At 39.7% G+C, this 24,979-nt stretch overlaps 1 protein-coding gene across 1 annotated transcript in view; it reads right to left on the bottom strand.

The window, feature by feature from the left end:
- nell2a (neural EGFL like 2a) overlaps positions 1-20,581 on the bottom strand; it is a 68,807-nt gene extending 48,226 nt beyond the window's left edge. The window contains exons 1-9 of the mRNA XM_058408776.1: positions 20,231-20,581; positions 19,931-20,059; positions 12,146-12,296; positions 6,223-6,396; positions 5,938-6,034; positions 4,156-4,228; positions 3,975-4,057; positions 2,692-2,820; positions 1,105-1,207 (exon numbers count right to left, since the gene is read on the bottom strand). Of these exons, the coding sequence (XP_058264759.1) occupies positions 1,105-1,207; positions 2,692-2,820; positions 3,975-4,057; positions 4,156-4,228; positions 5,938-6,034; positions 6,223-6,396; positions 12,146-12,296; positions 19,931-20,059; positions 20,231-20,282 (991 nt within the window). The 5' untranslated portion in view covers positions 20,283-20,581. The remainder of the gene's footprint in view (positions 1-1,104; positions 1,208-2,691; positions 2,821-3,974; positions 4,058-4,155; positions 4,229-5,937; positions 6,035-6,222; positions 6,397-12,145; positions 12,297-19,930; positions 20,060-20,230) is intronic.
- Positions 20,582-24,979: the final 4,398 nt, after the last annotated feature.

The raw sequence follows: 24,979 nt of genomic DNA, 5'->3' as shown, positions 1-24,979 counted from the left end.
CTTTGCAAAAGAGCTCACACAATACACAGTGTGCATTTCAGTCAAACCCGTACAAAGCTCCCACTACTAGCTGAGTCATTAGATAAATGTTACTTCAACCATTTAATCCAACTGAAACCTAAATTATTAAACCCACTGCAGTGGACTGAATCCCTCTGGTTACTGGCTTATGTTCACTAAGAAAATGATCAGAAGGTTGAGAGAAAGCACTGTGTGTGATTTGAATAGTAAATCCAGATAATGTCCAGGGTGTAGTACATATTTTCCATTAAGACTGACCACAAAACCTTCACCTGTATGTTTCGTGTGGGTCAGAAAAAAGTGACTGACTGGGTTCAAGAAAGCAAATTGGCCGTCTGACTGTCTCCACTGTCAGTCAGAACGACTATGGCTTCTTCATCTATGTGGAAGAGGGCAGATAGCACCTTTAAATGTGTTGCCCCATGACATAGCATGAACAGCAGTTTAAAAGGATGCTATGACTGGCTTCATGTGTCTCAGAGGAAGCACCTGATGCTGGGTATTTAAACAAGCTTAATCTGAGAGTTAAAATAAGAATAAAAATAATGCTAACACTATTAATATTAAACAAGGAGGTGCTTATGCTGCTTTATGGTGTGCTTGTGGCTCTTTGAATGAAAGAATACGTTCTGCAGCTTTTATATGCGCTAAATCAAATTGTTTCTGATTGCAATGGAATAGGAATTACACTCATAGACTCAAATGAATACAATATCAGAGAGACCCACTGTTAGGCCAAGAGGTTTAAATTCAGGTTTCCATTTGCATACACCCCAGAGGGCTGCACTTTATTGCCTGCTCGTGAATAATTTATTTGGATATGTATATGTACGGGAGGACACCTCTGGAGACACAGTGAGCATGTAGCTAAGCAACAGAGAGATGTGGTCAGTTGTCAGGCAACCCTGTGGGGGCGTGAGATGAAAAGCTCTGCTATAGTATCTTCAGCGTCTATGTGTGTGTATGTATGTGGGAGTGTGAGGGAAGAAAAAGGCAACTTTGGCAGCAAGGAGTGGATGAGTGGATGCAGGAAGAGGTAGGTGGTATGTGTGAGTGTGTGTGTGTGTGTGTGTGGGTACTCACGCTGACATTTTTTGCAACACTCTCCTGCCACATAGGCAGCAATGGAACCATCAGGACACTCCAGAGGGGGACACACCATGGCTTCACACTGGACCGTACCATTCTGAAAAGGCAGGGAAGGTGAGGAAAATTAGGAAACTAACATTCAAAGCCCAAATAAGAATCCATATGGCTGAGTGATACAGAGGTCCTGAACCTGTTTGTCTGCTCTAATACATCAGAACCAATTAGCCAGCTAATTAACAGGGTCTCTCTAAGTTGATGTGCATGTGCTAGACCAAGGGAAACGCAATAATATACAGGGCAAGGGTACACTCCAAGGCAAAGGTTATCGACACACATGCTAAGAACATGGGAAGAGAAGCATGTTGACCCCAAACTGCATCACAGCAGCATGCATTTACTTCTGAGATGTCTTACACTTCTTTACTAATATTTCGCAGGGAGCCTTTCAAAAAGCATACCGAACAGCAGCAAGCCATCCGTAGAAAAAGAAAATTACGCCGCTCCAAATGGAAAACAACATATGTCATCTTTCACTGTATACAACGTCAGTTACAAGCTGCGCTTATAAAAGTATTAAGAAGCCGAGCATAGTGCATGCTGTTCGAGAAATCCATCGCGAGAATATAATGTGGAACGCTGTAGTAGACAGATAGATTTGTACAAGTTAAAATAAAAAGAAAGAAAAGGGAAATACAGAATATAGCAACGAGAGAAGAAATGACCCGCTGTTAATTAACCTTTCATACCATGGTTCGTATCACAGGTTTTGTGTAAGTGGATGAAAGCAGCTAATTAGGTAATTGCAGATTGCTTCATGCTTGCCCAGACATGTATATTAAAATTTCGGGTAGATGGATTAGATTTAGCTAGTCACACACACGTATACACACACACACACACACACACACACACACATATATTTGACAAAAGGAAAAACTGGCAGCTCTGTTATGCTACAAGACACATGTTGCTGGCACGCTCAAGTCTACAGTAAATAGAGCTCACTGAACGGTTTGGTAAATATAACATGGATATTAAGCATATGCTATAACCTTCGCAATCACATTCACCAAATCTCAACACAACTGTGGGACCGACAGCATTCTCCATCATCATCATCATCATCATCATTAAAAGAATATATTTTGGAAGAATGATGTTTAACCCTTCAAGGACAGATACTTGAGTCCAAAGCAGCTTTTAGTTCCCCAATATCTTAACAAGACGATATATGTTGTTTTTTCCTTTAAATTTTTCACCAGTGTGTGTGTTTGAATAACTGTCTCAGTACACACAGCTGCTTAGTATCACTTTGTGTTTACGACCACAGTTCAGCAAGCACTGTCAGGATGCACAGTAAGGCCACTTGTTAGGAAACCTCATTATGTGGCCTAATCCGGGCATTGTACAAATTTCCAAGCATTTCTTGACAAAGACAAACCATTTCAATCCCTCTTCTGTGCCTCTTCTCCCGTTACATCCCCTTTTCCCACTTAGCACCCTCAGGGGTGCAACCGTCGCCTATAACAAAGACAACGAGGCCCTGCTGGGAGCTTCATAGACAGAGGACGCTCAACACACCAAGCATGTGCAGTTCTTGCAGCCATCTGTCCAGGCCTGCTCCTCCCTGTAGGTCACCCCCTTCACGCTGCACGTCCGCTCACAAAAGCAGTTATCCAGACTGTTCATCCTCTCTTCTGCTAGTGACAGCTGCAACACAACACACAAAGTAAATCAAATGCATGGCCAGACGGGTCACTCCAGGCCATTATAGCCCCACCTTTTCAACAAAAGTGTTCATCTAGCTATACAAGGTGCAACAGGAAAGCCAACATGACAGAGAGATGAGTGGGAGAAAAAAAATCTCTTGTTTGGGTAATGAGCTGGCAGCATGGCCTTGATGTACACATTTGGTTGACTGATTGCACAGGCACTTACTGTGTAGAGTCAATATGAGAAAAAAAATAATCCATGTGTTAAATCTCAGATGCTGGAATAAAACCCAGGGATTCATCGGTACCAAGACTGGTATCAGTGATCCATTCTGTACTGTGCATGTTTTGCCATAACCAAACCTTCGTTACCATGTGATAGTATGTACCATAAGCTTAGTGCAATTGTTGTAGTAATCAGTAATCTGTTGGTATCTCAGCATGCTTTGTGAAAATATCAAGAGGAGGATCTATAGCATTTCCTTCACTACAAATAACTGGATAAAACATGTTTGTACAAGAAGTTCACCACTAGGTTGCTGCATATGGCAGCAACCCACCCTGGGGCAAACAGCAAGAAAATAATTACTTGGTGAGTGAAAATAATAGCTTTTACCTAGTATATTGTTCTTGGTGTTTAGCCGTTATTGGTTAATGACAAGTAGCGATTCCAAAAACAAGGAAAAAATGAAATGTAGTGTACAGAATTAAAGTTCTACAAAAGGTACGAATTTCTGAAGTGAAATAAAACAAAATGTGCTCATGCCCGTTACAATCCTATTGATTCCTAGCTAAAAGAGCTAGCTAGATTTTTAAAATCTAATGTTATAATGAAAGAGCCTTGTAGCGTATGTGCTTGGACATAGATGTACACTGTTCAAGGCCACTATCTAAACAGGGCTAAATAAAAGGTGATGATTGCTTAACAGTAATTGCGTTCTGGTATCTGTATCAGCACCGATATCAAGTACCACAACACATTCCTCGCGCTTGGTCTAAAAGAAACTGCGTCGATGCATTCCTAATAAAAGCGGATTTTATCACTGAAATTGATGTGTTGATATGAAGATATAGAAACATACATTTTTTTTTAACAATAAACAGCTGTTCATATCCCAAAATAGCCATTAAACATCAACTGACGTGTTTTACCTTGCTTGATGTTTTGGCCAAAATATCTTGAAGTTCCATTATCTTCTGTACAAGCCCATGAAAGTCATTGCAGGTAGGACAAGCTGAAATGCAGAAATGGAGTGAGATGAAAGGATATAAAAGAGAGCGTATCGTGTGTTGTATCACTACAGTTGTTTCAATGCAGCTCAAGTGCACTTACTACGATTAAGATCTGGGCACTGCGTGATATAACCTTGAGGCATCACAATTATATGGACATCTTGCATTATGCCCTGTAATCACAGAAAGAGATCAGTCAGAGATGGTCAATAAGTAGCTTTGATTTAAGAGGATTGTGTCATTTTTGTACATTAGCCTTGTTTTCGCTTCTCTGTTCTCACAAAATGTAGCGCTGGTCCATGATGCTATGTTGTCTATTCCTGGTTAGGGCTTTGGATCCATGGGAGCATCCAGATTTGAATTCTTCAGTTTTGCTATACTTAATAATTAGACTTTAATTAATACTTCAAATAAGAATGTTAATACTTTTACCTCACTGTTATGTCTCAAAATCAAACCTTAATTCAATTGTACAGTGTAACTGTAACTTCAGTTCTGTTTAACCTGATTAGGGACATAAGCAGCTCCATGCATTTATGCCATATACGTCATAAATCTAAAATTAAAAGCACTCATTTATTTAGAATTCAGGAGTGAAGTAGACATGCATTAGTTACATTTGTCAAGCCTGTTTAAGTCTAATGTGCACGCGGCCACCTGATAATTGGACATCAAGTCATTCGATGTAGAAGACGTGGAGGCAAGGTTTCGTTCAGTGTCTCACGTTAATAAGCATAACTATGCGCTCCAAAATTAAATTTGCCTCATAGGTGCATTAATCTGATCAACTTCTGTCATCCGGCCAAGCTACACAAGTGCAACATCACGCATAGACACTCTGTATCCATGGCAACGCAGCCACCTCGCTTCCATCCCCCCTCGAAGGAGAGGAATGGTGCGATTTATGAGAAATTGTTTTTGAAATTGTCTTGCCACTTCAATTTAAAAACCATAAATTCAAAACCCAACAAAACTATTTGCGGATTCTTCAAGGCATGGCGAGAGGAAATGGAGGTGAGCGGTTCAACTACGGAAGGGCTCAGGATGCAATTTAGTGTTCCCGCATGCAGAACGAAGAGAGGGGACACATGCACTGATCATTTCCATTAGAGTCAACATGCAAGGTCAACAAGTAGAGAATCATTTCTGCATAGACCTACTGCTAATGGTACCCTCTACAGTTCTGCAGTTATAGGCTAAACTTGTTTATCAATATTTCATTACTGCTATACTTCACCCATGCCAGTGCCATCATATTTTTCTAGGTTAATACTAGTTGCTCCGGAGAAATATATTCAAAAGAAATAGCAGAAAACAGAAAAACAGTCAATAAACATATGCGAGAGAGACACAGCAAGTTCTCAGAAAGTAATTCGAGTACACATAGAAACGTTCTAATATTGTGTTGCTGTCATTTTCTCCTTGAAATGAAATGGGTTGAACATCTGAACACTTTGCAGTGCCTCCGTGGAGACAGAGAAGTGGGCGGGGGCTGATGAACACTCGTTAAGATGTGAAAATGACCTCCAAGACTCCATTCATCTGCCAATTAACGCTAGAGAAGCTTAACAACCTGGAGCAACAATTATCTCAAAGAGACTCCTGCATGTGTGCACACACACACACACACACACACACACAACAGCAACGCGTTTAAATGGTTGAAAGTCTGCATGGTGGTGTGATTGTCTCATTTATCACTGTAGAGACGGACAGCTGAGAAATGGAATCGACTTCAAGAGCTGAAGCTGCACGACTGAAATCCTTTCTCTCCACCTGATAGAGAGATGGCTGTTTTAAAGGCTGAATAACGGGGTGTATGCCAAACTTTGGGTGTAATAATTCAATCTTTTGCTCAACATAGATGAGACTCTAAAAATACCTTGAATAGTCCATGTGCACTGTTTCTTTGTCCAATCCAGAATGATGCATCTTCCGGGATGTCCATGAGAGGCACAGCTACCACCCGCTCATAAATTCTACACAGGAACAAGGACAATTCAAATTCAAGAACTGTTAATATGGGTGTAATAAAAACCATTAAATCACCATGTTACATTTAAAATATGGAACCCATACTCAAGGTGATCTCCAGATTACATAAACCATAAATGATCAGTGTACAGTTTAGTAGGAGGGGATGCCGGGGCAGGTGGGATCTACTTGCCTGTTGCAGTCCACATAAAGAGTGATGTGGGATGCGCTGATGGCCACTGAAACTTTGTGCCACTGGTTGTCTGCCAGCAAGTAGGGGAAGATCTCAGTGTGCATCTGTCGTCCTTTGGCCAGGAAATGGAGACGGACCTCGCTTTTCTGCCCGCTGCTCTCCAGCTCTAAAAACCTGCAGCCAAAGACATGTTTTTAGGTCTAGGTCTTTAATACGTTCTAAAAACCACATAAATAAATTCGATTAAACTTTATTGATACTGTGCAATGAAATGAAATGCAGTGGGGTTTCGCGTATCCCAGATTATTAGGAAGCTGTGGGCAGAGCACAGGGCTAGCCATGGTGCAGCACCCCAGGAGCAGGTAGGGTTAAGGGCTATTGCTCAGGGTCCATGCATTGGTAGCTTAGCAGTTCAGAGGCTTGAACCCTAACCTTCTGATCAGTGAACCAGCACCTTAACCACTGAGCCACTACAATAAAAAAAAAACCCTCAACATGACTATTAGAAAATCTTGGGCCACATATATACCTGCTATGAAAAAGAAAACTTGTAATTCTACAGGAATTGCAAAAGAACACATTGTAATCCCTCAATGCTAACCGTAACATTTCTAATCATATTTCCTTCATTAAAACCAAAGCCACAAATAAGTTCAGCTGGATTGTCGCTGCAGTATCCCACACCATGATATACTCTCACAGACCACTTCATTAGGAACACGTGTACTCTTGCAATTATGTGATCAGCCGAACATGTGCAAGGAGCAAAAAGCATGCAGAAAGAAGTCAAGAGCTTCAGTTCACACATTCTGAATTTGTGCTAGTGGAACCTTTCTACTCTGTGGAACTCAAACATAGTTGGTCAATTCCACTCCTTAATTCTATTCAGATTCAGATCAAGCAAACACAGCCATCTGTTCAAGCACCCATGGAATACATACTACCAAAATAATCAAGTTGAAATTTTAATACTACAATGTTTTTTTTATATTCTAGTATTTTTGTTTTATCTAATTGAAACTTACAAAGGAAACAGTATTAACACAAGCCCCAGTAACTGCTTCATGTCTAGAGCCACACACTCATAGAGGCATTTTTGATTCATCAGGCATGATGGCTAATACTTGTACACTGTCCAGCAATAAGAAAGGAAAAAAGTTCTCATTTATCAGTTCTTGATACGTTAACAGCATTTGGCAGATGCTCTTATGTACAGAAACTTACATTTTATCTCATTTTACACAACTGAGCAATCAAAGGTTAAGGGGCCTTGCTCAGGGGCCCAGCTTGGTGGACTCACAACCTCCTGATCACTGACCCAACGTCTTAACCACTAAGGTACCACATGTTTGTTGATACTTGATATTAGATGATGGACCAGGACAAGATAGGTGTGTAACTTCTAAAAAGTCCTACAAGATACAAGTCGAACCATCCAAATAGTTTAAAAGTTGTTTTAGTAGCAGATATTTGCATGTGTTATATTGTTATACTCGGACAAAATGACCTTAATCTGGCAAAGAATATGCTGATTTATTGTAAACAATTTTAAATAATAGCTGACCCCAAAGTACTTCTTTATTTGTTTAGTCTTTTTCTTTTTATTTAGTCTTTTCGATCGTCTTTTAGATCGATTGATCGATAGGTAGACAGACAGACAGACAGACAGACAGACAGACAGACAGATAGATAGATAGATAGATAGATAGATAGATAGATAGATAGATAGATAGATAGATAGATAGATAGATAGATAGATAGATAGATCTTTGGAAAAAAGCCAACACGGTCTGACAAATACACAAACACTATAACAAAATCATAAAAATCATGACTCTAAAACAGACAGGATAGTGGGGATGTGAATATACAATATGCCGCATATTTTACACTATCAGCAGAAGCAGGGGACTAGACATGCCTCCCAGGGGTGCAGCAAGCAGCTGGAGGACATCACACTCTCCTTTAATGATAATAAATGTGTCCATCTCCTTCCTAGATGCGCCATGTACTGTAATAACAGCCCAAGAGATTTACAGTCCACAACCGGTAGACTTCAGTCCTCACCACTGACACTGCTGTGAAAGCGAATTAATTCGTTATGCTGTTTTCTAGCTTTTAAGTGAAGGTGAACTCGTGCACGTTTGAAAAAAAATAAATAAATTTACGCCAAGCCTTCATAAAATAAACCGCTGACACTCTCACACTTAAAAAGATGCATTTATGTGAGATGAATGGAAAACACACTGATTCTTTGGGAAAAAATAAATAAATAAAAAAGCCTCACACGTTGTTATTCAGCAGCATTACCTCTGAGTTGCTCTATTGAGATTCAGTAAGAGCAGTGACATTAATGGAAAAAGCTGCCAACACAGTCATCAGCTGCGCTGTCTGTGCAGACCAGCAATTTTTGGTTCCCTCTCAAGACTACTCTTAAGAGCATTATTCGAGAGAAGCCAATTACTGACAGGTGAGTGTTGATCTATCTCTAAACCAGATCTAATGAGTTATTTTTCTTTTTTTCTTTCTCATCACATTTTCTAGCAGCTTAAATCGGACCACAAAGAGATGTATCGCTCCAGGCGTTAAAGCCGTGGTGTGGACGCTTATGCCTTGTTTTATCAACAACGCATTCGAAAGGAATAAAACACAGCAAGCATGCTGTTAAAGAAAATGCATGCTGCGGTGTAATATTTGCCACCGCTAATGCGCTTTCGAACTGTACATTTACTATAGTTGTAAAAACATCCATGAGACAATTTCCTGTTGTTTAATTCAATTTATGTCTATAGCACTTTTACCAATGGACATTGTCTCAAAGCAGCTGTACAGAATTCAGAATAAAATGTTTACACCGGTCAGGCATAGAATTCTGACCACTGCCAGGTGAAGGGATTAACACTGATTTATCTCCTTATCGTGGCATCGTGGGTGAGATATATTTGGCAGCAAGTGAACATTTTGTCCTCAAAGTTGATGTTAGGCTCGTGTGAGCTGATAGAAAGGTGTCAGAATACACAGTGCATGACGGGTCAGGGCTGTTTTGGGAGCAAAAAGGGGACCGACACCAATATTAGGCAGGTGGTCATAATGTTATGCCTGGTCGGTGTATAACTAATGAGTAATCCAGAGGCTACGGTGGCTTAAGGAAAAACTCCCTGAAACAATAAGAAGAAGAAATACTGAGAGGAACCAGATTCAAAAATAGAAGCCATCCTCATCTGAGTGACAAACAATAGTTTGATTAAAATAATTTCCTTTCTGACAACTGTATACAGTCAAGTGGAATTGTATAACCAGGAGTCACTGTGAATGAGTTGTTACTATAGAAATGAGAATCGAGTACATTCATATAAACCTGATTTGAACTACAGCTGGAACAACTATCAGAGCTGCTGCTATTAAAATAAAACTGCTATGAGATAATGAGTGCTATGGTATAAGGTGTATAACAAACATCTTTATTTACTAATCTGAGTGAATACAGCACTGCTGGCATACCAGTGATAAAGGTTATACTACTGTTGTTTACTCATGTTGAGTTCTGCAGCTGTGCTTAGTGCCTGGTCTGTGCTTTTATTCACAGCAATGGTAATGATAAATGTTTACAAACTGTTTCTGATTTAAAAAAATATATTTAAAAAACTCTTCTAAATCAAATATCTTCTTAAAGTCCCAGCTTATTATTCATTTATTCTTAACTATCTTTAGTATCTTAAAGCTTAGAAATGTGTTCATAATGATGGTTAAGATGAAAAAAATAATTATTCTTTGTTGTTCTTTCTTTCTTACTTACTTTCTGTCTTTCTTTCTTTCCTTCCTTCCTTCCTCTGTCCCTCCCTCCCTTCATTCATTCCGTCATTCCTTCCTCCCGCCCTTCCTTCCATCCTCCAATCCTCCTTTTCCTTCCTTCCTTCCTTCCTTCCCTCAATCCTTCCTCCCTCCATAACTCCCTACCTCCCTCCCTCCCTTCCTTCCCCCCTCCTTTCCTTTCTGTCTTCCTCCCTCCCATCCTCCCTTCCTTCCTTCCTTCCTTCCTTCCTACCTTCTTTCCTTCCTTCCTTCCTTCCTTCCTTCCTTCCTTCCTTCCTTCCTTCCTTCCTTCCTTCCTTCCTTCCTTCCTCCCTCCCTCCCTCCCTCCCTTCCTGCCTTCCTTCTGTCTTTTTTTCAAAAAGCACTTTATCCTGGTCAGGGTCATGGTGAAACTAGAGCTTATTGCCAGGAACACTGGGCACAAAGTGAGATTACACCCTGAAGGGTTCATCTCACACAAATATGTGCACATGCACTCAGACACACACACACACACACACACACACATACACACACACACACGGTCATACAAATGTACGCAACTAGGAGCAATTTTAGTGTAACCAGTCCTCCTGCACACACCTGCATTCAACTTTTGAGTCATAAAACAAAACCAGAGTAAGGAGAAAACCTACATGGACATGGAGATAACCCATGTGCAAAACCCAACACAGACAATGACCAGAGATCAGGATCAAACTGGGAACTTTAGAGCCGAGAGGTAGCAACACTGCACCACCATGCTGTCCCATATTAAGCATAAATAATCAATCTATCCCTTTCCTGTACTACTTATCCTACAGAGAGTCACAGGGAACCTGGAGCATTTCCCTAAGGACTCAGAATGTGGAGAACACCAGAGACGGGGTGCCAACACATTGCTGGGATCTCACACACACATACACACACACAGTTTAGAGATACCAGTCAGCCTACAACACATGTCTTTGGACTGGGAGATGAAACCAGATTAGAAAACCCGTAATGCACTGGGAGAACATGCACACTGGGCAGAGGCAGAAATCAAACCCCAAACCTGAAGGTGCGCAGCAAACATACTAACCACTAAGCCACTGTGGCCCTCTTGTTCTTCTTCTTCTTCTTCTTCTTTCGGCTTTTCCCTTCAGGGGTCGCCACAGTGAATCATCTCTCTCCACCTATCCCTATCTTCTGCATCCTCAACACTTGCATCCACTAGCTTCATATCCTTATTTATTCCATCCATATACCTCCTCTTTGGCCTTCCTCTTTGCCTCCTGCCTGGCAGCTCCATGTCCAACATTCTCCTACCAATATACTCACTCTCCCCCCTCTGAACATGTCCAAACCATCTTAATCTGGCCTCACTAACTTTGTCCCTCAAATGTCCAACATGAGCTGTCCCTCTGATGTACTTGTGTGCCCCTCTTGTTATTAATGGAAAACCTTTTAGTTAATCATCATGTAGCAAAATGTATGTGGGTTTCGATACCAGTAACCAACAGTTTAGAGAAAAAGTGGAGAGCTGTGGAGAGCTGGAATAGAATTAAGAGGCTAACAGAAAGAAAGATCAGAACAGCGATTTAGTGATTCTTAGTCAAGCCTGAGGAGAGTCTGCTGAGTGGTAATTCTAGCCTGGGCTTGAAGGAAAGCAAAATTCTAATCAGCCTTTTGGGTACAGGAAAATGATCAATGTGTAGAGAGAAAAGTCCTGATGAGCAGACCAGGCTAGAGAACAACACAGCTGGGAGAGAGAGAGAGAGAGAGAGAGTGAGAGAGATCACTATACTACATATTGCTCTACAATGAGAAATAATCTTTCTCAATTGTTAAGAACCTTTCAATAGGACGACTTGTTCTGTAACGTTGCTCTATTGTTCTCTATCCATAAATTATATGGCAAACCCTCACATTATCCTGACACACTGTATGTCAGGTTCATGTTTTTAGACTACACAGTACACTCTAGCCAATAAAGTATATCATTTCTTTAAAACAAGAACATTAAACATTACATTAGCAGGACCTTCTTCTGACCTGGAGTACAAGTGGCAGCTGTTTGTGTGTGATATCGATTATTTGATAGCTAAACAACAATGTCTTGTTGAAAAGTGAGAAGCTCCTGCATCACCTCTGCTCTGCATGATGGATCGAGAAGATGGCTCCAGAGTTGAGCAGCTTCTGTTTCAGTGTCACAGCCATGGTAAACTCAGTTCTGCCTCTCAGCTTCTGCAGCATGTGCTGAGTCATATCTTCAGGCACCTTCACACTCCTGGCGGAGCCTGCCAAGAGCCAACGAACAATAGAGTAAAGTAGAGATAACATGGAAAACTTAGTAAATCTGTCTTTGCAAATATGTTACGAGGTCAGTAAGTGATATTAGTGTCAGCTTCAGATTACTGAAGAGACTAGAAAAATAACATCAGGAAGATATGAAGGTCAGGTATGTGGTGAATAAGAAGCAGCATGGATTTATTTTTTAATGTATATGCAGAACACTTCACACTTGGGAGCCAGAGGCAAGGGAATATAAACACAAGTCTCTTTATTGAGCTGTTTTTCAAAAAAAGAAAGAAAGAAAGAAAGAAAGAAAGGAAAACATTGAAAGAATATGCAAATTAGACAACAGTCAGAAAACACCGAAACAAACTGATTAAATGTTTTGTGAATTGTCACAAATGCATATATCCGGCGTGTTCAGAAAATATTTGTTTGACGAAATGTAATTCACAGTGGAAATAATTTGCATTTATGGGTATGGGATAAATGAGATGTTGATGGCTTTTTAAAAAAGTTCATTGTAGAAGTTACAGCAATGTTACATCATCCTTTGCTAAAGATCTAAAAACGGAGAAAGTTCTAGACCCGGTGAGAACAGTGAGCCAGAACACCGTGGTCGTGTCTGAAAAATAAAACATCCTGCCTACTAAGGCTGTATTTGGAGACAAGAAGGCATCAAATCATGTCTGAGTCAAATGTTTGCACAGAATCTTGGATATATATCCTTCGGATCCCATAAGCCCATCCATCATCCTGCTTGTAAAATAATGGCAGCAGAGCTTGCCAAGAGGAAGACGAGGCATTTTGTGGTGAAATTAGTTATATGCAATTATTTTTATTTGATTTTGTCTGGAGAAGACACTGAATATTAATTCTACTTTCCCCAATGACACATCGTTCTATCTCAATGGACTTTTAGGGTTAGTATAACCTGGCAACATGATCACATATTGCCGTCTTGGAAACCTGTCTCAAACTATTTATTTCCAGTTTCTTTCAATTATCTAGAAACATCTAACTCATTTGATAGAACAGGTATCTAGGTAGGTGTTTTTTATACAGTATATATGACAATGCCACTGGACAAACACCACATGCTGACATGGATTATGGATTTTCCCCACTTAATTCCAACGTACATAAGCACACTCGGGTGCTGTATACTCAGGCAGCAGTCATTTATTTGAGGGCACTTGTACATTATTGTTTTTAACCACATGGATTTCATGGACTTCAGAACACATCCGAATGGATTAGGTGCCCGAGGTTGGTTTTTCTCATGCAAGCCGGAAGCAGAGAGATTTCGGGTTGGTTTTTTCCTCGCCTCCTTCCTGAACTTAGCCTCATTCCCAGTAACACTGAGCAGAGGCACTGCCACTCTAATGGAGGCATCAATAAATTATCAGGTTCCTCAGACGCGATCACATCAAAGGGTTCACTGTGGCAGCTGAGGGAAGCCATGACACACTTCTGAGATCCAGGCAGCCCAATACAACAGTGCCGTCGCTTCAGTAATACTCACACTGTTCCAGATGGCGAGGGGATCCAATTAACATAATGCACAATGCAAAAAAAATTGCAAAAGATTGGCACCGAGAGAGAGAAAGTGAGAACAGAGAGAGCCTTAGTGCTACACAACACCAGCAAACAATCGTTTTAGAACACTGTTTATGGTCTTCAGGACTATTGAGCCTAATGAGTATGGCTGAAGCACACTGAACATTCTAACATAAGTCTTTTCCGTCATTTATAATAAAGTACAATAAGGCAGTAGCAGAAGAGTAAAGGTCGTGCTTGGGGGTTTTGGAATGCTTTTTCGCTAAATCTCATGACTGAATCTCTAGACACAAAGAGCTTGCCTAGTCGATAAAAGAAGCAGTGGCTATAAGGCTGAGGAGAGGGATTCTATGAATCGTGATTGAGGCCATAGTAGTTATGATTTAGATTTACTGGCACTTTCATGGCGTATTCTGACAACAGTTCAGCTAAAAGCATCAGCTAGGTGACAGCTAGCAACATCCATGGAACCAAGATCACTGGAAGGTGCTCTCGTGTTATTGTTAGACTGATGGTATTCTTAGTCTGTGACCTAGTGTACCGGGGTTGATCTATTCATCGACAGAGACTTCAAAGCACTTTTGTATGTCACTCTGAATAAGGGTGTCTGCCAAAGCCCTAAACATAACTGTTATAATAGTGACCGAAAGTAGTGGTAGGAGGCGTCTGGGAGTGAAAGGAGGTATTCTCCTGAAAGAAAATGACTATTTATGCATTATCAAAGAAAGGATCAGACTGCGAACTGAATGTGTGCAATATACAGAAAGACAATAACTGTTGTTCCATTTAATCACACCAGGGCTTTAAACTGCCTGCATTTTTTCCTTCAGAGAACCATCTTGAGCCTGCCAAAAGAGGAACCTTTCATCTTTATACAGAACCACAAGGTCTTCACAGGGGGGAGAGCAGGAAGAATAGAGGACAGCAGGGGAGACAGGGGTCCAGCTGCTTAGGATTTCCAAAGTGCATCCAAAAAATGACTGTATCCATAGAAACAGCTCCTCCCATATGGTTCAGATCCTTGAACCACTCCCAGTCTGGGAGATTGGTCAATTATCTCAGTAACATGACAAAAAAGACAGGAAACTGAAGCTGTACAGATGGATGAATCCTCCTCTGTGATGGCCCATGCTATGAAATTCTCTTCCTCTTTCTGGTCTGCCTCACCAAGGTTAAATCAATAGATTCACTGCACGAGATGCAGGTCGATTAGGTATTGGCAAGAGACTACAGAAGGTGACCACCTGCTCTCACTGGGAGATGCTTCATATGCCACTGAGAAAAGCCAGAGACAAAAGCTCACAGCACTCGCTGCTCATATGGTCAAATCAGTTAGGCCTTACCATTTCTCGCACACACTCTGAATTCTATAATAAAGCAATTCCGATGCTTTAAACAATATTCCTTCATAATTAGGGAAGTAATTACGTCTCTAAAGTCTATCATAATCCAGAGTGGTCCATTTAGACTTGTTTCCATAATATATCTGAGACAACTAGAAGCATCTGCAGAATTATTCATAGAAATTCAACACAGGGGATATTGATAGGATTCGTGGGGAAACAACAATTTAGACAACAAAATTCATATCCTCAGGACATATCTTTTATGGTTTAGATTAAAGAAGTGAAATGAACAGTACAGAATTATGTACTGACATGTATTCATAACATTGCACAACCATTCTATTTATCCAGCATTTGCTATTCTTTTTGTAATAATAACAGTACTATTACTACTACTACTACTACTAATAATAATAATAATAATAATAATATTAATAATAATAGCAATAAATATTGTCATTCACATTTTAATTCATTTTTTAATTCAGCTCAAATAGGCCACTAAATACAACTAAAAACAAGAAAACAGGGGGTACAACAAGAAATCACACAGAATAAAAGTAGGTACAAAAAATAATTATGTATTTTAAATTAACTAAGAACCATATGGTGTAGTAAAACAACACCTGACTAGTTCCTCGAAGCTAATTCATCTATGAATATGTAAACCCACTGTCTGAAACAGTGAATAAATTGGCAAAATGCTGTTTTCATTCAGAGCTATTTGGATTAAAAAAATAACTGATTATCATTACATATTATTTAGATTAAGCTTCTTTATATAATACTGTATATGAAGAATATCCCAGTCAAACTAGATATGTGTCAGTTTCTTTTAAACTATCTACCGAAAAAGAGCAGCATAATCTATGCCAACCCTTATCCTAGATTCCAAGGACTCCTACAGAGCTAAAAACTGTCATTACACACACCTTCCCTTGGGCAATATGAGTAGCATATGGAGGAAGTACTATATTCAGCTTGATTATCCAAATGAAAAACGCTCAGCAGACTCTCTATCCAGCCATCACGGGCGTCCACCACACCGCAGTCTTAAAATCCGCCGCTTTATCAGAGCAGCTGTAACTATCACGAACCCCACACCAAAGGGCACCTTCAAATCTGCTGGGATGGCACTTTGGGCAGCAGACTCTGACTGACTGTCCAGTGATGGCCTGTAAGGGTAAAGAGGATGTCCTTGGTGCTCAAAGAGCTTGTAGGAGTGTGATTATATACTGAGTAAATAAAACTGGCCAATGCACTCGACTGTCACACAGGATCAGATATGACTGTGAATATGCCTGAAACAGTACAGACCAAATGCTGCAAATCAGCATCTCGTAGAAAGTTTAGGTTTTTTTTTTCTTGAACGTCAGTTGAGTGAAGCTTAAAAAACTCAGACATGTCCATATGGAGGCTCCTTGGTGCGCAGCAACATACAGAATAAACAAGCAGTAGATAAAGAGCCTGACGTTTGAGGATGCTTTACTTCAGAAACGTCACACTGCAAACTTTAATATTCTCCCTCGCATAACACAGTTAATTTAACTCATCAGATAATTACCAAGGCATTTGCCTTGTGTTGTGCGTTAGAAGAAGGATGAGAAATCTCTGTAGGGGATGGGCCTTCCCTGACCACAGTTTGGCACTTCTGTTTCTCATACATAACCACACACTGACAGTCCTAACAACATGACAGTTTACACTCCTCTCGGTTCAGCTTCTCTCCTCCTGCATTCCTGCTACTTGTCCCAATTAGGAGAGGTATACATGGCTGTGGCTCTCCAATTTTATCCCATCAGTCCCTCGGGCCTATCTAAATGTCAGTCAGAGCAACACCCGTTGGTGCATTTACATATCAAACTTGTTTTGTGGAATAGATGTAGGTGGTGTGTATGAGTGTATTTGCGTGTGGGAAGTAAGAGCTAGTTTGTATGGGAGTCTTGCTCTAGAGAGACAGGGCAAGATAGCAAAAAGATGCAGGAGAGAAGGATGGAGAGATACAGATAGAAGGAGAGAGAAATAAGCACAAAGGACAGAAGGAGAGGATATTAAGATAACGGTAGTCCATTTCCAATACTGAAATGATACAACATAATATTTACTCACTGATGTGAATTGAATTGAATGCATTTACTAAAATGGAAAATTAAATGTTTATTGTTCATTAGAAAAAGGTATACCGGAGGTATGTAGGAAGCTCAGCTTTGGTTAGTGTTTTCTGTGTCTAAATTGTTATTCATTATATCACCAAGTCCTGCAAATATCTTTATTATTGAACATTGGCATGGATAGATATCAGGCCACTGCAATACACACCACGAAATAATATTACTATATATAATATAGTATTCTTTGAAGGTTAAAGTTACTATATTGCTTTTTATTCTCTTGTGTGAGCTGTCACACAGTCTTCTGTTTGAATACGGTTCCACGGGGCCCAAGTCCCCACCACACTGAAGAATATTAGCCTGCTCAAGAAACAGTAATGAGAATACTGATGATATGGTCTATACATTTGCAATCCAGCTATGTGATTTACTGAGGTGGGAAAAAGAAAATCTAATTTATCTGTGTGTGATTTTCTGCAGAATATCAGGAGCTCCAGCTCAAACCGCTTTTGAAATTTAGGGATATTTCTGTGATTTGGTGCCATCCCATTGGATTCAGACAGGAAGATTAAATATATATATATATATATATATATATATATATATATATATATATATATATATATATATATATATATATATATATATATATATATATATATATATATATATATAGTTAAAGATGGAATATGACAGGAATAACGGGAACTATTCCACACAAATAATTACTGGCATCTTTCAAGTTCTGCAAAAAAATAATGGGATAAAATAATCACTCTACGAAATGACTCAAATTCAATTGGGCAAATGCTTATTTTTTTCTGATAAAAATCCTTTTAATACAATGCTGTTTTTCAAAATAAATAAATAAATAGATTAAATAAATAAATAGATTAATTAAATAAATGAATATATTAATTAAATAAATAAATAAATAAATAAACAGATTAAATAAATAAATAAATAAATAAATAAATAAATAAATAAATAAATAAATAAATAAATAATTTATTTTTAAAAAAGGAGAAGGTAAATCCCAGTTTTGGATTTGCACAATTTAGTAGATTTTCATGGTTATCTAGGTTTAAATTCAGCTGTGAGACCCCACCTCCATAACTGTCAGCTATTTCTAAAGGACTAGCATGAAAAAACCCTTACAGAGAACAAATGCAGTGCCTCAACATCACCAAGTGTCACTAAACCTACAGCTGAAATCATACACTGTGGTCTCAGAGTTTATGACCTAAACCCTGGACAAAGATTTCAATTAGATAATGATTCCAAACATGTATTTATCAACACAAATGACTGTGCACAGATTTAATCAATGTGTTGCAATGGCCATCTCAAACAATGAGATATTGTCCTCTACTCAAGATCCTCTAAAAGTTTCCTCAAACCTGGTTAGACATTTCCCAAAAACAGGATTGAATAAAATAAAACTATACATACGGTTATGTTCATAATATCACATATTGCATGGTATTTTTTCTATAAATTAATAATTGCTTTTTATAATTGCTGTTAGGTTTGTTGTTTCAGCAGCAGTTTAAGCAGAGACAGACACCAGTCCTAGAATGCCAAAAACCCTACAGGAATCTCTATTTTCTGTCCTCTGAAAGTCTTGGTCATTAGCATATGATTTGGATCTGGTGTATTGGATGAGATAGAATGTTAAACTATGCCATGGCCTTCTGGGACTGGAGTCTGACACTCTGTACATAGTAAAGAATAATGACCTTTAAAAAAAATGTCTCCACATACTACAGGTGCATAAAATGAGTTATTAAAAATGATGTTTGTGTGTGTGTGTGTGTGTGTGTGTGTGTGAGAGAGAGAGAGCGAGAGAGAGAGAGAGAGAGAGAGAGAGAGAGAGAGAGAGAGAGAGAAAGTTTGCGCAAAATGCCTGTATTTAAAGATATGATGCAAAACTCTCCCACACGCTTCTCCAGACTCTATGATTGAACTACATTGTTCCTGTACTATATTTGTATGGTGCAGTATGAAATATGCGACGTATTTAAACATACACACCACAATACTTGATAATAAACCATTCGTAGTCCCTGGCCAAGTTTGAACAACGTATCACTACTCACAGTGTTAAAAGACGAAAAAGAATATTCATTTGGGAGATAAATATCCTCTCTTCTCACTTATGCCTATTTTATTTCTTTGTGATATTTTTTTGCACTTTTAACACTTTGTAGTTATGCACTGTTAAAACACGTCAAAGAAGCTCATCACTTCTCACGTCGTTCTTAAAAGCTCAAAATAGCACAGGAAATAGAATAGAAAAGTGAGTTGGAAGAGATACTCCTTCTGTGCTTGATCCAGTTTGATTATAACGTGGAAATAATAGCAGAACCCTTGGTTGACAGGCGCCTCTGCATTGGCAGTAAATTGTGCTTCGATAAAGCATATCCACTGTCTTGTTCAGTGCTTGGTGAAAGGCTGTAGAACATGGTTTTGTGTGCTGTAACTCATGTGTTTCCTTTGTTAGCTGAAGTCTTGATTGTAATAAGCACCTGAAGGTTTGAAGAGGCTGTAAGTCATGGATGTACAGTATATCCCTATATATAATTCAAGGTTTAAATGGGAAATAAGCAGCATTCAACGTACCTTGAAACAGGAAGGCTCTGGACTCATCATTGAAGCCCTGCACCTGTGAAACTCCCTCATACTGCTCTCCGGGGCTGAAATCTTGGAACACACTGATGCGCAACGCAGGATCCACACCAAACCCTGCAACTGCAAACCCCACACACAAAACATCAACACCGAGCCAGTGTTAGTGGAAACAACTACTGGGAAGCCCCATTTGAATGAAGTTCCTTTGTGGCTACTGTTTGGATAGCCTAGGAGCATCACTTGGCTCGCCAAAAAAAATAAAAAACGCACATTAAGACCATGTCTACGTACCTGAGGAGACGAAAAGTAGTCCGAACGCAAGCAGGAACTGTAATAAACCCATGGTGGATGAGAATTTAGTCCATGTTTTTGTTTCTCTTGCCAAAAATGAGTCGTTTTGCGCAAAAGCAGCGGTCCGTGTTGTTCAGCCCAGGGCAACCTTATACATCCCGAGCTGCTGAACACCGCATCAGTGCAACATCAGCTCCGAGGAACTATAATAACTATAATAATAATAAACCCCTCCAAGGCAGGATTGTGTTATCCTCAGACGGACACGCGTAAAACTGGACTGCGCTACACACGTGGGAAGATGGACTGAAGGAAAGCAGTTTGCGGAATCGCTACCTACCCCTGATCCGAGAGAGAGAGAGAGAGAGAGAGAGAGAGAGAGAGACCAAACTGAGTCCCCCTACTGGTCTCCCGGTGTTTGACTCTTCTGTCAAAGTCTCGTGGGTAGCAGTAACATTACGTATACACTACACGGCTCACTGTAAGTCTGTGGACACCTTCAAAACAGTTCCCACTCTTGTGTAAAGGCTTTTGGAGTGTGACTGTGGGGATTTATCAGCCACATAGTATACACTGACCAGGCATAACATTATGACCACCTGCCTAATATTGTGTTGGTCCCCTTTTTGCTGTCAAAACAGCCCTGACCCATCGTGCACTGTGTATTCTGACACCTTTCTATCATTAACCTCTTCAGCAATTTGAGCAACAGTAGCTCGTCTGTTGGATCGTGTCACAGGGACAGCCTTCACTCCCCATGTGCATCAGTGGGCCTTGGTCACCCATGACCCTGTCTCCGGTTCAGCGCTGTTCCTTCCTTGGACTACTTTTGATAGATACTGACCACTGCAGACTGGGAACACCCCACAAGAGCTGCAGTTTTGGAGATGCTCTGATCCAGTCGTCTAGCCATCACAATTTTGTCAAACTCGCTTAAATCCTTATGCTCGGTCACTGTTCCTGCTTCTAACACATCAACTTTGAGGACAAAATGTTCACTTGCTAATATATCCCACCCACTAACAGGTGCCATGATGAGGAGATAATCAGTGTCATTCATGTCACCTGGCACTGCTCTTAATGTTATGCCTGATCAGTGTATATATATGCAAATGTGTTTATTTGATCATTGAGTGGATGACTGATCATCACATTATCATTCAAAGCTGCTAATACATATACTGTAAAGTTTGTTAATTTTTCAGAGTTTGACCAACTAGGCTGCAGTTACTGATGTTATTATTTAAAAAAAAAAAAACTACTTTAGACAGATGTCACCAGTCTGGAACAGACTTGTCAATTGTTTCTATTATTAATCATCTGGAATCTATAAGTGTCACCATCATAAACCTGTACAGTTCATGTTTGACTTCTGTTTGATTTGTAATGCTTAGTTTCATCATTAGTTCTCTGCCTGCCTCCCAAGCATCTTTATAATCACTTCTGTTCTTGTGCTTGAGTACTGTTAAAGTTTTTCTGTTTGCTCTAGAAACCTGGTTTTAAAACCCTAATTAAACATTTTCCTGAAAGCAAAGATTTTCTAATTACCAGCCAATAGGACTATAAGTAACTTTACACAAATATATCATATATTTATATATTCAGTGGTATTAGTCTTTGTAGGCCAGTTTAATTCCTTTCATGTGGCAAAACTATACGTTTTTATGGATACATCAAAATAGGGGGGAAAAACAACATGCACTTTTTTGTGTGTTTGACTTATTTTGACTGTTACCTTAAATTGAAATGTACTGTAAAGTAGTGTTTGGAGTTTGTAAACAAGTCCAAAGGGCCTAATGGAACAAGGAAGCCCAAGGAGAACACCTAGGATTAAAACCTGTTCTGGGTGCCTGAGGATGTCAGGCATTGCATCAAGCTGTCAGGGGCTTAAAATGTCTGCTAGTGCCCCTTGATTGCATGACTTTATTCTATAACATTGTCCTCCAAACACTTTGAGTATTCTGTATATACCAAATATTGTCTATTCATTCATTGTCTATACCTGCTTTATTCCTAATTAGGGTCATGGGGGTCTTCTGGAGCCTATCCCAGCGCACACTGGGTGAAATGCAAGGTGGACAGGTTGCCAGTCCATCACAGGGCCTATACCAAATATTGTATTTAGTGTTTTTTTGGAATTATTCTGAACAATAAAGAAAAGTGAATCCTAATCATCAGTTGCTACACAAGCTACTCAAAGCTAGCTCATATCTATCTACATGCAACTAGAAAAGTGTGATATGGGAAGCACCAGGTTTTTCACAGTGCATTTTGATCAGTCCTCCTTTATCTTTGTTTACCCATCAAATTCAGCTCTAAGGATGTTTAATACCTCTCCTCTTTCAGATCCCCCTTCTTTCTCACATTGTGCAAGGTGTGGAAACACATGACTAGCCAGGCTGGTTTTGTGAAGGAGATTCAGCTTACGGTTTTGCTCAGAGAGTCCCGTGTACTCTGCTTCATCTGGTCTCACACTGGTTAACCTTCTCCTCTGTACCAAAGACAAATCATTTAAAGAACAATTTCCAGGATGACATGTCCAGTGCAGTCACAGTTCTGTTCTTTGATAGAGTGTCAAACTAGACACTCAGGCAGATGGCTAATGAGATTATGATTTTCTGAGCCTTGTCTGAAAGGGGCCCAATGAAGCAACATGCTCAGGTGCTGTTGTGAATCCAAAGAGGCTTTTGCTTGCTCTGGTGGCTTATTTGGCAGTCCTGAAAGATGACAGAGTCTTATCATGGAGCCACCAGCTTTTCCATGGATGGTACATCATTTCTACTGCAGGGTTGCTGTCCAAATCCAAATAAAACCCACACAAACACAGCCTAATAAGAGGAACAAATCAGACAAACAGCAACAGCCTGTTCTATGTCTGACGTATTGGTACTGGGAAGTCATTTTTATCCTCATGTTCAGTTAAGATGTGGGTGTTCATTTACAAAGGTCAGCCCATGACTCCTACATATGGAATGATGAAAATAAAATTCTACGCCCTGATATGCAGCTTCTCAGCAAAGTGAAAAAGACAATGGAAGCCATTTGATTTCCATGCAGAGCTGCACACCAGCTGAAAGCTTCATTTTCCAACCTTGACTGTATACAGTTTGACCATTTACAGTTTACGGTCCCCTTTAATCTTAAAGATTATTGCTACGGTGAAAGCAATGGGAATGATATGAGAGGGAGGAATGCATCCTGTGTTCAGGGGTCCAGGATGCTGCATGTATCTGTAACTGTAACAGCACTAAACATTACTATAACGTTATCATACTATAATGCATGGCTGCTGCACACTCTATTCCGATTCTCAAAATTGATTAATTGTCTGTAAAAGCACAGCTCAGACAGCTGCTTTGAAAATCACGAGCTTAAATGAATGTGCTCATTTTAATCCTTTATGATTGCTATATTAACAACTTGCACAGGGTCTTGCATGGGTATAAATTTTGCATTTATGAAAGGAGTCTCCAGCATCAGCACTTTGTAAGTCATAGGTTAAGCTGAGAGAAAAGGGACAGTCTTCAGGACAGAGGGCTTTTTTGCCTGATTAATTCTGAGAGAGAGAGAGAGAGAGAGAGAGAGTGAGAGAGAGAGAGAGAGAGAGATACACAAGTTTTTCTTTAATAAAGAAAACAGTTCAATTGTTAGCAAATTGCAGTAGTTCAACAGGAATAAAACACTTCCAAGAAAATAATCAACATTGTGAATGATAATGGTGCACCTCTTTGTGTTTTATTCCTTACAGAGAGAATGCTTTTACCATTTTTACACATTTTCTGCTGTATCATCAGGAAGTTATCTCAGCATTAAGCTAAAGTGGATTTTCCCGTTAATTAACTTCATCTTTCTTATAAGTGCATGGACATGGGAGTCTCTTTGCATTCACTGTGCTCTTCAGCCACAGCAAACATGTTTGCACGTTTGTCCGTAAATATCTGAAGATGTGTGTGGTAGAATATCTGTGGCAGAGTTTGTTGTGACAGTCTGTGTCCAAAGCATCTTCAGACGTAATGTGAAAAGACAAGGCTTACAGTGAAGCAGGACTTACAGTGAAGTCACAACACAGACTGTGAAGGCATTTCAAAATGTGTGTTACTTTAAAACTGAGACTCTGGGGGAAATTATATTCATGATCATAGCTATATAACATCCTGTTGATTCAGAATACCCTCCTGGGCACATCACTGGCCGCTTCACTGACTGTAAATTGTTCAGAAATATAGAAAGTGTGTACATGTCAGGTCCAGCATTGCACAGTCAATGGATTAAACAATCCATGATAATCCTCTGGGTAAGATATTATATTTTGCAATGTATCAAAAGGTTGTATTAGAGATTATATTTAATATATATAAGATTTGTCATGTTCTTGTCCCAAGCTGAGCCTCTTTTTCTCATCTGTAAATTAAATACAGCAATGATGACATCTAGTGGACAAAAACCTACAGGATTTTAAAACTGACTTCACAGTTCAGTTAACTATTCATCCATCCATCCATCCTAAAGTACATGTTTTTGGACTGTGGGAGGAAACCGGTGTACCCAGAACCACAGAGAGAACATGCAAACTCCACACAGAAAGGCCTATGCTTGTTCGAACCCGGGATGCAAACTCAGGACATTCCTGCTGTGAGGCAGCAGGGCTAACCACTAAGCCACTGGGCTGCCCTGAGCTTAGCTAGTACTGCAGTTAATCCATTATAGTTCATTTGGGATGAACAACATCAGGATTGTTGTTTACATACG

Source organism: Hemibagrus wyckioides, linkage group LG14 (assembly GCF_019097595.1).
Source record: "Hemibagrus wyckioides isolate EC202008001 linkage group LG14, SWU_Hwy_1.0, whole genome shotgun sequence".
Taxonomy (NCBI): domain Eukaryota; kingdom Metazoa; phylum Chordata; class Actinopteri; order Siluriformes; family Bagridae; genus Hemibagrus; species Hemibagrus wyckioides.
Note: the sequence above shows the minus strand (reverse complement) of the source record. Positions and strands in the feature narration are given on the sequence as shown.